Consider the following 17,185-nt stretch of genomic DNA (forward strand, 5'->3'; position numbering starts at 1 on the left):
GCGTTTTTGTTCTCATAGAAACACATTTTAGATTGAGCTCTGTATTGTGAATGAAAGACCCTCCCTTGTTGCTGCGCCGCCTGTTTCTTCCACCCCGTCATCTCAAGCGATCTGCCTCAATGGGAGCACCATCGATTCTGCGTTTGGAAAGCCGCTAAAATTACTGGAGGCGAGATCTGATGCTGATGGTTTGTCTGTTTGTTCCGTCGTGGGGAAGCTTCAACACAATAGAAACACTGGAGTTATGAAGGCTCGACGGATGAGTGGCGCTGTCCGTTCAGCACCAGCTCGCGCTCAATGACAGCCTCACAAAAACCTGTCTGACACCCTCAACCCGAGCCGGGGGTCAGGATATTGGATTATTTGAAGGAAAACGCGTTCGCATGTGTCCTTAAAAGTCATTCAAGTGCATAAAGGGGGTTTGGATTCTCATTGTTGACCTGACGGTGGCATGGACACTTTTGACGCGCACCTGGCACGATCGTAAACATATTTTGCACTCTTTGAATTTTCTGGATATGGGTCCCAGCGGTATGATGACGGTCAGTGGGCTGGAGATATGACTAGAGAGGGACGCGATGGGCCAAGGGGACGACAAGGATCGCATCGTGATCAACGTCGGAGGAATCAAGCACCAGACGTACCGGAGCACCCTGCGCACCCTGCCCGGCACTCGGCTTTCCTGGCTGGCGGAGCCCGACGCGCCGACCAACTTCGATTATGATGCGAACATCGGAGAGTTTTTCTTCGACCGTCACCCGGGCGTTTTCGCCCACATCCTCAACTATTACCGCACTGGCAAGCTGCATTGCCCGGCGGACGTGTGCGGACCCTTGTATGAGGAGGAGCTGGCGTTTTGGGGGATCGACGAGACGGATGTGGAACCGTGTTGTTGGATGACCTACCGGCAGCATCGAGAGGCGGAGGAGGCTTTGGACAGTTTCGCCGGGGGTGCTCTCGACCTCGGTCATGAAGACCCGGAGCCCGAGGCGGTCGTGGAGGCAGCCGAGGGGGATGAGGGTGTTGAGATGACCCGGAGACTGGCGCAAGGCGACTCGCCCGATAACAGGTCCGGGCGCTGGAGCAGGTGGCAGAAGAAGGCGTGGGCGCTCTTTGAAGACCCGTATTCCTCAAAATACGCACGGGTGAGTTCATTAAGAAGTGCTATTATATGCTTTCTGAAAAATAAAAGCTGGAAACCAGCTGGGCCCCCTTTAAATTCAGCCTACAACCAGCAAACCTATAATCCAATACATTTTGCAGACCATGAGGGTCAAATGATCCTAATGAGCCCATCATGAGTCTTGAGTTTGATTGATCGTTATTAGTGAAATCAGTGATAGATACAAGCATGTCAACGGGGTCATTTCTCAAAACGGGTCTTTGCCATTTTAAAAGGAGATTTTTCGTAAATGAATCAATAAGTAAACTAGTGGATGCAAAGGAAATTTCTGTAAGATTTTAAACATTCTGTCACAGGAAAATGTCTCTAGGTGTTATAAAAATGTATTATGTATAAATTATAATACATTGCAATATGTGACAAGGGTATGATATATATATAAACACATCCTTGAGGAGAAGGGAAGAGGAAAATAAATTCATTAATTACAAAAAATGAAAATAAAAATACTGTTGTAGCAAAACCCACAGCAAAAGATGCATCAGTTTGTCTACTCGTATCATATTGATCCTGAGATTCTCTTTTTGTGGAATGGCCCAATTCCCGAATTGTGGTGAGATACTGAGACTCTAGGTGGTCACATCTCTGAGCACATCCCACATCTCTGGGTGACCTTAAAATAATACCTTCTCTTTCGTGAGATAAAACCATCAGTGATGTCACGCATTACCATAGTCTCTGGTATACAATAACTCCATTTGCTTGTGATTCTTTACCACAGTGCAGCTTAGTTGGTTTCCGATGAAAGTTATCAAGCGTCTGCGATCTGCTGACTGACTTTGGGTTTGGAAATAAAGACTGCTCGCATCCTTGCTTGTCTATACAGATCATGTTTTGATGTGTGACAAGCAGACACCTCACCCCTAGAGACAAACGTAAGCACAGAGGCACGCAAACACCAATGCATGCACATAAAGTATTTAAGGGCACTTGTGCTGTGAAAGACACACTCCCCTTGAGATTGTATGGCCATTTCATTAACTCATTTTAAAAGTCAGCTCTCAGCTCATCACCGCTCTCAGCAAGAACACTATAAGCTCTTAATCGGAGATGAGCTCCATCCCAGCATTTCCTCGAGTTTTGGCAGCCAGGTTAATATGGGTCAGCTCTACTGACTGTACGGAGCAGGGCATGGACGTCCTCCAAGATCTGAGTGCGGGCAGACTGTGGAATGAACTAGAAAGTTTTGGGTTGGTTTTGAATGCAGGCAATGCTTTTAAACAAGTAAAAGAGTAGGTCAGACTGGTTTTCTAAAAGGAAATGTATTATTCATTTGGCTCTGTGCCGCTCTGCCAGGAGCCAAGCCGTCCGACTCTGTCTGCCGAAGCGGAGAGCCGCCGGAGTTCAGGAAAAGTGCCCTGGCTCCTGGCAGGACCACTGAGAAACATGAGCCATGCTGCCTCGCAGCAAATCAAGCAGTCATGGGTTGATGAATCTGCTTATGGAGATATAGTCTGCAGCCAGGATTTATGATTTACACCAAATTTGGAATCGGCCTCACTTGAAAAAACTGTAATATTGTAAAATATATTTACTAGAATTATAGTTTTAATTATGTTTTAAAAGGTATTCTTGTGATGAAAAAGCTGAATTTTCCGTATCATTACTCCAGTCTTCAGTGTCACATGATATCACTGATATGCTAATTTAGTGCTTAAAGGTAGTAAGGTCACTTTGAAATACGTTTTTGGTATGTTTTTGCAAGGGCATTCAAGATGTAGGTGTCTTTGTTTCCGCAGTATTTTCAATTTTGATATTTTTAGGTCAAACCGTTCGTGTCTTTCAGTCATATAATGGAGGTCTATGGTCACCACCTCAAAGAGCATGCACAGAGAAGTCCAGATTAAACATGATTTAATGACTCGTAAATGTATAAGTACACATCAATGGCCTAAGACACCAAACGAGCGGTTTGTGTGAGAAAACGAACAGTATTTATATCGTTTTTACCTCTCTCTTTTCTACTGTTTTGATCTCTCTTGCGCATGTACGTCACTCAGTGTTTACACAGAGATTTCGGAAGTTTTACCTTTCACTGTGAAGATCTAAATATCGAAATCGTCTTCCATTGTGATTTTGCTGTTTATCTAAATATGTTTAGATCTTCACAGTGAAGGGAAATCAAAACGGTAGAAAAGAGAGAGGTAAAAACTATATAAATACTGTTCGTTTTCTCACACAAACCGCTCGTTTCGTGTCTTAGGCCATCAATGTGTACTTACATTTATGAGTCATTAAATCATGTTTAATTTGGACTTCTCTGTGCATGCCCTTTGAGGTGGTGACCATAGACCTCCATTATATGACTGACAGACACGAATGGTTTGACATAAAAATTGAAAGTACTGTGGAAACAAAGACACCTACATTTTGGATGCCCTTGAGGTAAGCTAAAACATACCAACAATTAATTTCAAAGTGAACTATCCCTTTAAAAGATCAATTAAAAAAAATTTGAGTAAAACTTGGCGCATTTCTTTTCAGAATTATTTGATGAATAAAGTTGAAATATAAACATTTTGTAACATTATAAATGCCCTTTTAATTGTGCATCCTTTCAATTGAAAGCATTCTTTCTGAATTAAATTATTAATTTTAATAATAATTAACCAGTCCAAACTTTTAAATGGTACCAGTTTCCACAACTAATGTAATGACGTATTACATTAGTAATGATGCTGAAAATTCAGCTTTGATCACAGGAATAAATCACATTTTAAAGCATAATCAAATCGAAAACAGTTCTTTTAAATTGTAATAATATTTCACAGTTTTTACTGTATATTGATCAAATAAATGCAGCCTTGGTGAGCATAAGAGACTTATTTCAAAACTATAAAAAAAAAAAATCCAAGCCTTTGAGTGTAGATAATCTGCAAGAGTCTGAGTAATCACTGATGCATGATGGGAAAGTTGGGTTTCTGCATCAAATATGCATTTCTGTCAACGGCTCTCTGCGTGTCTAGTGGAGGCGGCTGGAGAACACACAGCACATTTCAGATGAATGAACTGGGATGTTGAAGTCATGGCTAGACTGTGTGTGCACTGCATTGCATGTGGCGTTTCCTCACTAGATTGTCTCGGGCAAGTCAAGTCAATTGTATTGAGGTATTTTTAGGTCGTCTCCGTCAGGAAGAATATCTTAATTACATTAGAACTTGACAACTCGGTTGCTTGCTGTGATCACAGCTGACATCTTTCTTTATCTTCGTCTAAACTAAAAGCACAGAAGCCTGGCAAGGATGAGTACATTAGAAAATGTTTAGGCTTCTTTAGAGAAATGGACTCTTTAAGAAGGGTTTTGTTCACTTTTTTAAATAATAAAAGCTTTATATATATATAAGTATGTGCAGTTTTTGTTTTTCAAATAAATGCATATGACATATATGCCTTTATTTTATTAAAAAAACAATACCTCAAGCATTCTTATCTTTGATTGTAGAAATGTAGTTATGATGTGGTGGTTAAAGGAATAGTTCGCTTTAAAAAAAAAAAAAAAAACTTTTGCTGATAATTTACTCACCCCCATGTCATCCAAGATGTCCATGTCTTTCTTTCTTCAGTCGAAAAGAAATTAAGGTTTTTGATGAAAACATTCCAGCATTTTTCTTCATATAATGGACTTTACTGGTAACCAAACGGTTCAAGGTCCAAAAGACAGTTTCAGTGCAAACTGCAAACTATTCAAAGGGCTTTAAACGATTCCAGAAGTGTTATCAAGCGAAACGATCGTTCATTTAAAAAATAAATAACAAAGTTCAAGTTTTATAAGCTCAAATGTTCGCCTTGCTCTGTTCTGTGATGAGCGGACTCTCCTGTTCGAACTCGTTCATCAAAATGAACAAATCTTTTTTCAAGTCATTTGGTTCATTCAACGAACGTACGAAATGATAACAAAAACATTGAAAGATCGGCAAGGCAACCATTTGAGCTTCTAAACTTAAACTTTGTTTTATTTTTTTTAAATGAGCGATCGTTTCGCTTGATAAGACCCTTATTCTTTGAACAGTTTGCAGTTTGTACTGAAACTGTCTTTTGGACCTTGAACCGTTTGGTTCCCATTGAAGTCCATTATATGGAGAAAAATCCTGGAATGTTTTCATCAAAAACCTTAATTTCTTTTCGACTGAAGAAAGAAAGACATGGACATCTTGGATGACATGGGGGTGAGTAAATTATCAGCAAAAGTTCTTTTTAAAGTGAACTACTCCTTTAACAAGCATCAATTGCAATGTTTTATGAACTCTGTTGTCAGATAGTGAGCAAGTTCATTTTGTGAAAACACATGTTTTCTGTTTATTTGTACTAAAGCAGAGAGACTTGAGAAAACTGTTGTTAAACCTGGTGTTGGAGGTGAAGGTAGAATCTGTCCCAGTTGCATGTTTTTTTGAAATATAATAGGAAATACTATCATTCTGTTTTCATATGTTTGCTAATTTGCACAATGCCTTACAAACAACAGATGCCACTCTGAGGATAATGTGTAGTGTCATTCTTTAACAGTAACACCTGGGAGGGAGTGAATATAAAAAAAAAATATGTCTTGCTCATATTTATATATCCTAGTACTCATGCAACTGTCTTGTTCATGCAACTGGCCTTTTTTTAAAAATAAGGGAAAGTACTTGCCCAGGTCAAAATAATATTTTATTTTGCATCATGAGTCTAAACCTCAGTCATTGTCTAAACCCCATGTGTAGAACCCGGGACTCTTTCGTGAAAAGACTGCCAACTGTACGGAGTACTCTGCCGTAAATACAAGCGAACAGGAAGTGAAAAGATGAGGCTTATTGGTTCAGACTCTGTCCGTATGAATGTAGACTTCTCCAGACTTCTCCTCACAGTAATTATCAAGCCACGAGTCACTCATTAGTCTGCGTGGTTGGGATGAGTCTCAGCTGTAGCATCAGCAACACATTCACACACACATGCACTCACAGACTGAATCAGAGCCAGGCAGCCCACCAACTAATTCAGTTAGCAGCACTTTAAGCTTCAACATTCCCAGTTCTGCAGCCTGCACGTTTTTTTTTTCATACTCTGTAAAATGAAAATGGGCTCTTAAACTCATACTAAATGACTGCGAATGACGACGCTTTGGAACGACCATCGATATGTCTGCAGCCAACATCCCTATGGATGTGTTAAAGCACTAGATTCACTGAACGATAAAGTGCCGGAAAGTTGATCAAGACTAGGGATAGTTCATCCATAAATTTTAATGTCAAAGCCAACCACGTGACAGTTTAACTTAATTTTATGTCAAGTTGTCATGACAAAGACACTGACAGGTTAGGATGTATTGGTTTATGTCAAGACATCTTAAACAATGTCATTTTTGCATTCAAAATGCCATTATTGAGCAAAAGACACTTAATGACAGTTGTCACAAACATGCATAAACCCTACTTCATATTCAAGACATGTCATGTCATGGTTATGAAGGTTTCAGTCTTATGCACACCCCTTCAAGTAGTGTTACCTATATTTTTAATCAAATAAAAGCAGCATATAACTTTTGATGTTTTACCAGCAGTGTTTGTTCATTTTTGTGGAGGAAAGAAACATAAAATGGACTGTTGCTTCAAGTCATCAATGTGTGATGAGATGGCAGAGGGGGAGAAGCGGATCATGTTGTGTCCCCCGAGATCAAGAGGATCAAGCTGTTCTTGATCAATGGGAGAGTGAGGATAAAACATTCTCATGGATCAGACTTTTTTGCCTTCTGGGATTTGCAAGGTCGTGAGAATGTGTTTTCGACCAAGCAAAAGTGATTCAGCAATTAAATAAGAGGTTTTTTATATACAAATATTTGTGTCGCATTTGTTTATTTTATAAAAAAAAATGCAAAGACACTCTCTTGTCAAATCAAATTAAATCATTTATTTAGTTCAGATAACTTATTATTTTGAGTTTCTGATGATTAAATCAATCTCCTTCATTGTATTAACTCACTTTTTCCATTTCAATCAACTTAAAATTTTAAGGCAACCAGGTTACTTCATTTTTTAAGTTAAACCAACAATATTTTTTTTTACAGTGTGGGTTCTGTGAGGGAGAGAGAGAGAAAAGCAGTGGTGAATATGTAATCCATGTCTTACCTTGATGAATTATTAACTCCTTTTTACCACCTCAGTCCGTTTACTGACCATATGATACATGTTGCATACAAAACTGGAACGGACTTGTGAAAATCCCAAGTTCCTAGGTGCAATGGCACTCATCTACTGTATAAGGTGATAACTGTTCACTTTTGAGCAAATAAAAAGCATTGCATGCACAGAATGGGTTTGTAAAACTCAACAGGTCAAATTGATCTGATCTGACTGGTGAAAAGCCATTATTTATGTGCGTTTTTTTGTATATGTGCTCATAGGGCTTCCTCAGACAAAATGTTTCTCCTCCCCACAAACACAGGAAATGAAGCACATCTAGGGAATAGTGTCTGTTAGACTAAGCACTGGCTGACCCAGTTATAAACTGCCTGTGGAAAACGAATTTGTGTGATAGAATGAACAGAGGAACTGAAAGGTGTTGCCAGCCGCCACAACCAGAGGGAGATCAGGTGTATTAATGCTTTGAAACTTCATGAAAACATGGTATATGAGCAACTGTTATTTGATACTAGCTTGCATGTTGTAAACGCATAATACTTGTAATTTGTAATTCATTTCAGTTATGCTCCTTTACTAAATTATGCAATGAAATTTGGTCATGAGTTAGCGCACGAGTCAATTTTTTGTAATGGAAAAATGCTAATTTAAAGGGTGGGTTGACTGCGATTTCACTTTTTTCATTTTAAATAGTTTGTAATGTTGCTGTTGGTGCATGAACAGTATCTGCAAAGTTGCAGCGCTGAAAGTTAAATGTAAGCAGAGATATCGTCTTTTAAAAAACAGGAAGTGCAGTATATTGTCGATTGGGACAACAGCTTTTGTTGATGTTTTAGACATCACTATCCCACACATTTGCATCAACCCTCCCTCCGGAATATGCAAAAAAGGGCATGGCCATATTTCTGCGGCTCGTCGAGTGTGTTGTGTTCACCCAGCTGTCAGGTCTTCTTTGTTCGAGCTTCCCACGGAGGTTGTAGTTCGTCAACAATGGATACAATTTATGTTTGATTATGTTCCAGAAAATGACGATCGTAGTTTAGCTCTCTGTGCCGCGCATTTTACGGAAGACAGCTTCCAAAATCTCCACGAGTTCAACACCGGATTCAACAAGAAACTGTTACTAAAACAAGAAGTAGTTCCAACTTTAAAACCAGAGGCAGCAGTTGTTGGGCCACAACAAGATTTAATTGTTTTAAATATATTTGCATGTATAATTTCAGACGTAATTAGCTTTATCAAAAGCCAGCGCTGGCTTTACAGCCACTAGGCTACTAGTTATGCTATTTCGTGTCTACGACAAACACGTACAAACATTTTGGACCTGAATTTGTAAATGTACTAATGTTGTAAATGTATTTTCATGTATATATGCTTTATGACGTTATTTTTCGATTTGATCAAGAACGTAAACCAGTGCCAACACTGTTTGTGTATATAACGTTAGTAGCCACTTAGTTTGACGCTATTGTGTAAAACAAACGTGTATAAAGTAAAAAAAAATATAGGCAAATTACCATTCAGAAACGTTTTGTAAGTGCCGTCAGGCTCTCTTCATCGCCACTTTCTGGGTCTGATTCTGGCTCATACTGATACTGCAGTATCGACACTATTATATACATTTGACAGGAACACACATGCAACTTTCGCTCATAAAGGTTAAGGATCGTTAAGTATCCGGACAACATGATCTACAGTTTAGCCAATCACAACACACTGGCCCAAACTAACCAATCTGATCCCACAGCCTGTTTCTGAGGGAGTGGTTTCATAGACTCAGGAAGTCAACCGGTCTTTCAAACAGGGGCGTAGCCAGTATTGAGCAAGGGCGGCACTGGCCCACCCACACTACTCACTGGCCCGCCCAGACAAGTTTGATAAAAATACATTTTTAGTTTATTTTTATAATTCAAATGTATTTAAGAAAATATGTTAATATATACCTGATTTATTGTTGACTGCTGTGTATGTTTAATTCGTTTTGCCGATTAAAATGCAACTGTCGAAGCAAGTTGTAGAAAGCCTCCCTCCGGAACGTTATTGGTTGCCCACAGACAATATAATAGTAGGGATAACGATGAATTTTTAAATTCCAAGAATGCCCTGAATTCTTATTTGTCGCATGAATGCATTATCCCACCCCTATTATATGCTGATGGATGATTTGCCATTGAGATTCATAGTCTTAACTATTTTATTTCAGCAAAGTAATCAATATACGTAATGGATGGTGCCTTTCACAGTTGCCAGAAGATCCCACGCTAGGGAAAACATGGCCAACTAGCACTTATGTAATTCCACCATTCATCCTGTGGTGGGGCTCCCCTAGTGAAATCCAGCTCCATCTGTCCATGCTTGTTGTTCTCTCTTACTGTAAGCTGCAGTGTAATTGGTGAAGCTTCCCCCATCCTCTTTCAAAACACTCGTGGGACCATCTCACCAAATCTGTGTGGTAACCTTGCCAGAGGCTGACCAGAAATCCCTAGTGAGGGGAACTATGGCTAAATTTATCCCAGAGTGATGGAGGGCAGCTATGTCTGTGCCTTTCTGTCGTTCTATACTGCCCTTGAGAGCGCACAATATAAATGGACTGCATTTATATAGCGCTTTCACAGACCCAATGGCCACCAAAGCGCTTTACATTTTGCCTCACATTCACCCATTCATGGTGTCAACCATACAAGGCGTGATCCAGCTCGTCGGGAGAAGTTGGGCTTATGCCGAGTTCAGACTGCATGATTTTAGCCACGATTTTGGCTCGCCGACAGGTTTTGAGAAATCGCCGACAAATGCCCGAAATCACAGGCAAATCGGCGCTCGTTCACGCGAGTGACAATCACGCAGTGTGAATGAACAAAGACGCGAACTGAGAGAATCACCGACGAGTCGCCGACGCCCGTGAGATATTTGGCATGCTAAATATCTGGACCTGTCGGCGATTCAACATCCTGCTGTGTGAAAAGTGTTTTGACTGAAAACTACATCGGCGATCACCGGCAGCCAGTGAGAGAGCAAGATACAGAGCAGCAGGGAGTTCGGGGAGGAGTTATAGATCACATATCAACATGATATGGCATTGTTTCAACAAAAAAAGCTTCTTCTCGGTCTATTTGGACACAATAAATGGAAGAAAAATTAGTAGAAATTTGGCAGGAGCACTCGTGTCTGTTTCACCAGCTGTACCACAACCGGGTCGAAAAAAAAGTCTCACGTGAGAACTCCGGTCTTGCACGTGTGGTGTCGCGCGTTGTTTCCTTTTCATATCTCACGCGTGTTTGTTGTGAAATGTAGTTTGCGTGCAGCGTGCTAGACAGAGTCTGTCGGCGATTTTTCTAAAGTCATGCAGTGTGAAACCTTCTGTCGCCGATCCATCGTCCAGTGTGAACACAGCAGCGACTGAATGCTGGCCAAGATAGTCATGCAGTGTGAAAAGAGCAGCGACCTGACTACTTTGAAAATCGTGCAGTCTGAAAGAGCCATTAGTTGTCTTGCTCATGGACACCTCTAGACTTGGTCAGGTGGAACCGGGGATTGAACCACCAACCAATTGAACCAGGGATTTTGAAGTATAGTATTGAACCACCAACCTTCCCGTTTGTAGACAACTGCCCCTAACACTAATTTCTTGATACAATGACCTTGAGTTTCAGCACTGTACTTTTATTGTTGACGTGGCACTTCTCAGTAGCACACTGAGAAACTCAAGACATGATATCATCCAAGTGCACTTCCCTTAAATTCTGCTGAGAAATTAGTGTTTTCATGGTGTGTTGTAATTGGATTTATTTTTGGGAAGTTGGGAAAACCTATTTATAGCGGACATGTTACAGCTGTTTAATTTGAGAAATTCAGCACTTATGGCGCTTTTCCACCACACAGTACCAGCTCGACTCGACTCGGCTCGGCTCGCCTTTGTTTGATTCTCCATTGTGTAAAAGTTGTACCTGTACCTGTTTTCGGGTACTTTTTTTAGTACCACATCCGGCGAGGTTCTGAGCGAGCTAAGGCGGTACTAAAATGTGACGTGAAAACAATGCCGACTGCTGATTGGTCAGAGAGCATCGTCACCATTCACTGCGCCATTTTTAAATAGTTTGGCCAGAAATAGTTACTAAGCTTACTACTATTATTATGGGAACTCGGAAGAATACGCCGTGGTCAAATGAGGAGGTGCAGACTTTCCTTTGTTTGGTTGCCGAAGAGAGGATCCAGCGAGAGCTTGATAGGGCAACGAGGAACGAAAGGCGTCGCTATGACGACAGGGTACTATTTGTTGCGGTACAGTCTGCAAAGGAAAACGGAGCGAAATGCGAGCTGAGTCGAGTCGAGCCGAGCTGGTACTGGTAATGGAAAAGCGCTAATTCTCACCCTAGCGTTGTTCCTGTATAACCTTTTTCTTTGGTGGAACACTAAAGGAGGATTTTGAAGTATTGTATTGATCGCTCTTTGATCCATGCAGTTACAATGAAAAGGGAATGAGGTTGAAAGCACCATCAACATATCATATATTCTATCAAAGCTATCAGAATAGACATTAGACAACAGACCAGTTCATTCCTCCAAAATTTCCCCTGTTGTGTTCCATGGATGAAAGAGTCATACAGCTTTGGAATGACATTAGGATGATTAAATATTGAAAGAATTGTCAACTATTTCTTTAAGGTCTTACACAATGTCTCCCTCTCTCTTTTTTCTCACAGTGGGTAGCATTTGCATCTTTGTTCTTCATTTTGTTATCCATCACCACATTCTGTTTGGAGACTCATGAGGCCTTCAATCCCATCGTCAACCACACTTATATCTACACGGTCGGCAATGAAACTCGGGAGCAAGTCATCCTTGAGACGGAGACCATGGTGCAGTTAACCTACGTTGAGGGTGTCTGCGTCGTGTGGTTCACTATTGAGTTTCTGATCCGAGTGACTACCTGTCCTAACAAATTAAAGTTCGTCAGAAACACCCTCAACATCATTGACTTTGTGGCCATCCTCCCCTTCTACCTTGAGGTGGGGCTGAGCGGACTCTCCTCCAAAGCAGCGAAAGACGTGTTGGGTTTCCTCCGTGTGGTGCGATTCGTTCGAATTCTCCGTATCTTCAAGTTGACACGACACTTTGTGGGTTTGCGGGTACTGGGGCACACACTCCGCGCCAGTACCAATGAATTTATCCTCCTCATCATTTTCCTGGCACTCGGAGTCTTGATCTTTGCTACTATGATCTACTATGCTGAACGTATCGGAAGAAACCCCAATGATCCCGACGCTAGTAACGACACACACTTCAAGAACATCCCCATTGGCTTCTGGTGGGCTGTGGTAACAATGACAACCCTCGGCTATGGCGATATGTACCCTCAGACGACGTCTGGTATGCTGGTGGGCGCGCTGTGCGCCCTCTCAGGTGTACTGACGATTGCCATGCCTGTACCTGTCATTGTCAACAACTTCGGCATGTACTACTCCCTAGCCATGGCGAAACAAAAACTACCAAAGAAAAAAAATAAGCATATCCCACGGGCACCTCAACTGGGGTCTCCTAACTACTGCAAGTCAGCCATTAACTCCCCACGACCCAGCACACACAGCGAAGCATGCCCCCTGGCACAGGAAGAGGTCTCTGAGATCAGATACCAAGGTAGGAATTACTATTTTAGAATCTGTCAAATTTGTCAGTGTTACTGTTTGTTAACCTTAAAGGAGTCATATCATAAATTTGTTTTCCTAGAGCATCACTGATTAGGTTTTACCATTATATAACCTATTTCTGGCCGCTCTCTGGGGTCTTTGGGCTGATTCAGCATGTTGATTAGAGAGAACTCTGATTGTGATGAAAGCAAGCTAAGAAGTCAAGACGGTACAGACAGATGGCTGTTATAATTTTTCGTCATCTTTACTGAGCATTCAAATTTTAATATTGTCATAATAACATGAGACAATTAGATCGAAGGAAGTGGCGTGGTTGATATTCAAAATGGTAAGCAAGCGCTGATTTGTTTACGGTTCAGTACGGTTCATTTTAGACTATTGATACCTGCTGAAATAGACAGATATTTAGTTAGACACAGGCGCAGAACACACATGCTAGCTGACAGTCGCTTTTAGTCTAATTGGTGTGTTCAAGCGCAGCTTTTTGGTTGAGAGGCAACAACATAAACGGCTTTTGTCGCCGCTAGTTCTTTGACTTCGGCTTGGTGTGTCTCAATACAAACAATCTCTTTAGTACTTCCTTGTTACTTAGCAACAAGTTAATGAATCAGTTTGGTGAACACGGATGAGTTAATGTACAGTAGGTGGTCATGTTTTTGCAGCTTATGGACTTTTGGACAAGGAGACAAAGTGTTTTAGTTCAGTTCTATGTTTACATAGACTAGAGGAAGGCTTTTACTTGAAAAGATAATGATTTTGATATGCTGAGCCCTGGATGTTTAGCTAGACGGAATTGCAATTGAGTTGGATGCATCTGAATAATGCTTCTACTTACTGTTAGGTTTTTAAACAAGAAACGGGATTAAGATTTATTATTCTTGTTTGTGTACTGTACATTTACATGAAAGGGCATGGTATCTATTAAGGATGTAGAGGGGAAAGGGTTTGTGAATGACGCTAAATTGTTTGAAAAATGACTTTTGACGCAATGCACTTTTATGAAGTGATCCGTTGACTGAAGAGATTTTCAGAGAGACAAGTCCAGTTCTACTTTCGGGCATCCAATTTGATATATTCTAATGCAGTAATACAATACAACACAAGTCAAATTTCTTAAATCTAGGTCAGGATTATTTATTTATACTTCTAGACGGAATTTAAAATGTCAACCCTGCTCCAACAATGTTCAGATAATGCTGAAAAGGATTAGCTGGTTCAAGTGTGTTTGATTAAGGTTGTAGCTAAACTCGGAAGGGCAATGGGTCTCCAGGAGCAGGGTTGATTACCTCTGATCTAGGTCATGATATTGCATGTAAATATGGTTTCCTAGTGTTTGTAAATGCTGGATCATATCCATTTGATTAGGTATAAATCATGCATGGTTGAAAAAGCATAAGTCTTTCTGGCCGAAATGTCATTTAAACATCATCAGGTCTGAACTCTGTGAGCGGTTTGGCTTTCAGGATGTATCGGCGTGTTATAAATCCTGCATGTCACATTCCATCAATCTGTAATGAGTCATCTCTCTTTGCCTGTGACTGGAGATTTTAAAGTGAACGGGGAGCCATCTAAAGCTGCCCTGGCCAATGAGGATTGTCCTCACATCGACCAGGCGGTGTCGCCAGAGGAAGTCTTCAGCCCCGTGGACCGTGAGAGACCCTGCTTCCTGCTCACTTCCGGAGGAGAACGGGCCAATCACACTGGGGGGAGAGTCAGGAAGGGTACGTAACCAGCCAATCACTGCTACCCATCAGCGCACTGCCAGGGCTGTGTCTTAAAGTGGAGCAGCTGTCAATCAAAGATGCTCTTTCGGTGCAAATCGACCGACTTGTCACTCAGCCTTCTTTTTCGCAGTCTGATAGCTCCTCAGGTCTGCCGTTACCCCAAGGTTGACAGGAAAAGCTGCGACAGAAATAACATATCCAAGTGAGCCGTCAACAGGCCTCTTGATTTTTTAGCTCAGTCAGAACAAGATCTTTGAGAAGAACATGCAGTGCCAGTTTTTCTTATTGTGTTCATACGTCATACATGTACGTATTTCAGGCAGATTCAGTGGACCATTATTTAAAGGTCCAATTTTAAATGAAAAAGTGAATGATGGGGGAAAAAATGGTTTAGTACAGTAAATGAAATAAGCTTCAGTATATTGCCTAGCAGTGTGCTTGTTTGCATGCAGATTCACAATGGCGGGTGCTCCTGGTGGTGGTGAATCTCACAAGAGATGCAGCATGGGATATGGGGCATGTGGTCACATAACAAGAACTCAGCCAGTCAGAAGCTCTCGATCGTAATTTCTAAAAATGACAGCAAACAGGAGCCATTAGCAAGTCCATGATACCCTACTGAAAAGACCAGGTTACCAACATAAATTCCCGTTCTCATCCAGGCTGGTTAAGCCTAGTTCACACTACATGATTTTAAAACGTTGGGCTGAACTGTGCGGTTAACACTACATGACTTGCTCTCTGTGAATTCAGGAGTGTTCAAGTTGTTGAGCTGTTCACACCACACGACACAATGTGATTGATCCGCAACAGGAGGTAACGCACTGCACGAGTTGACAACAACTCTGTCACCCAACGATTCTATCTTGTCTACAAACCTAGTTTTCGAAAAATCACACGATAAAACGAACCGGAAATTACGCGAAACAGCACGCGCGGCAATACCCAGCGAAGAAGACGAAGAACGCAACACACGAATATAGACTTCAGACAGAAACTTTTGCTGCAAACTGTTTGCGCAATGATTTGATGAAAGGAAAAACAAGATTTATCCAGTGACCTCAGCCTACGCCTTCTCTGATTGGCTGTAGCTCATGACATCACTGAGGTTGAGTCGTGCGACAGCTCTGGATATCTAGGATGCTAGATATTTTTCTGGGCTCTGCAACGCATCTGCGAGCATCTTTGATGCGTTTTTGGCTCTTTCATACTAACAGATTGGTGAGCATTCATCGCCCGCTAAACCCCCCTCGATTTGCATGCGATAACACCCTGACCCGTCGGCGAGCTCAACGATTTGCAAATCGGGCTTAAAATCCTGTAGTGTGAACTTGGCTTTAGGTGCTGGTCTTTCTCCTCGATGCTGGATGATTGAGGAAGTCTTGCTGGGTAGGTTAGTTAAGAAGTTTTGTTGGGACTAGCATGCGTAATACAAACAACAATTCTGGTCTTTTCAACAGGGCAGTCAAGATAAGACTTGGCCAGGGCTATTAAGAATCAAATTCTTTAAGGTAAGACCTTAAAGGAGAACTCCGGCTCAAAATGAATCTTTGGTCTAATTACACACTGGTACCTAGTCGACCGTTCTCTGAGATTTGTTTTCATGAAAATCGAATGTAAAGAGTTTTATCTCTAAAACTGTTTAGCGTATAACGCTAGTATGTATAGGGGCATTTAATAAGTAAAAAGCAATCGCTAACACTAACACAGTAACATAATGAGGGTCCCTACATGCAAAACGAAGCATTGAGAACTTTGTAAGTGTACAGACCGCTTAATAAGAAGATATTTTATCAAGACAGTGCACTTTGTGCATACAGGTGGCGCCATCTTTGGAAAAAAGTCTCGACAAGTCAAACCACGAACGCCGTTCATACAGTTCAGAAGTTCGCTGAACTTCATACAGTTCAGCTCACTTAGCACCTTGTTCGTGGTTTGACTAGTCGAGACTATTTTCTAAGATCACTCCTGTTTGTATACACAAAGTGAACTGTCTTCATAAAGTATCTTCTTATTAAACGGTCTGTACACTTACAAACTTCTCAATGCTTCGTTTTATGTTACTGTGTTAGTGTGGGGCTATTTTAAGCCTTGTTAGTGGTATTAACTATCGATTTCTTTTTACTTATTATATGCCCCCATAAACTAGCGTATGCGCTAAACAGTTTTTAGAGATAAAACTCTTTACATTCGATTATCATGAAAACAAATCTCAGAGAACGGTCGACTAGGTACAGATGTGTAATTAGACCACAGGTTCATTTTGCACCGGAGTTCTCATTTAAACAATACTTTAGGACAAGAAAGAATTGAGAAACGAATGAAATACTTCTGTTAGCCTTGTAGTTTGCCCCTTATTTAACAGAACTAGCATTATCTTGTAACGGTTAAACACGTCTGGTTGTCGCTTGTCGGGCTGACGTGTCTGGCTGAGTTCTTTGATGTCTCTCTGAACCTGTGTTGTGCTGTAAAGCACTGTGTAACCACTCCATGCATGCAGTAGACAGTTCGAAGCATAGA

General features: G+C 41.1%; 1 protein-coding gene across 2 annotated transcripts in view; it reads left to right on the forward strand.

The window, feature by feature from the left end:
* The window catches only part of kcnc1b (potassium voltage-gated channel, Shaw-related subfamily, member 1b), a 24,030-nt gene continuing 6,845 nt past the window's right edge, over positions 1-17,185 (forward strand). The window contains exons 1-3 of one of the 2 annotated variants that reach the window (XM_039666008.2): positions 1-1,145; positions 11,997-12,930; positions 14,486-14,662. In XM_039666008.2, coding sequence (XP_039521942.1) covers positions 579-1,145; positions 11,997-12,930; positions 14,486-14,662 — 1,678 coding nt within the window. In that variant the 5' untranslated portion in view covers positions 1-578. The remainder of the gene's footprint in view (positions 1,146-11,996; positions 12,931-14,485; positions 14,663-17,185) is intronic. The other variant, XM_039666005.2, reaches the window with a different exon arrangement.

Source organism: Pimephales promelas, chromosome 25, assembly GCF_988280905.1.
Source record: "Pimephales promelas chromosome 25, fPimPro1.hap1.1, whole genome shotgun sequence".
Classification (NCBI taxonomy): Eukaryota; Metazoa; Chordata; class Actinopteri; order Cypriniformes; family Leuciscidae; genus Pimephales; species Pimephales promelas.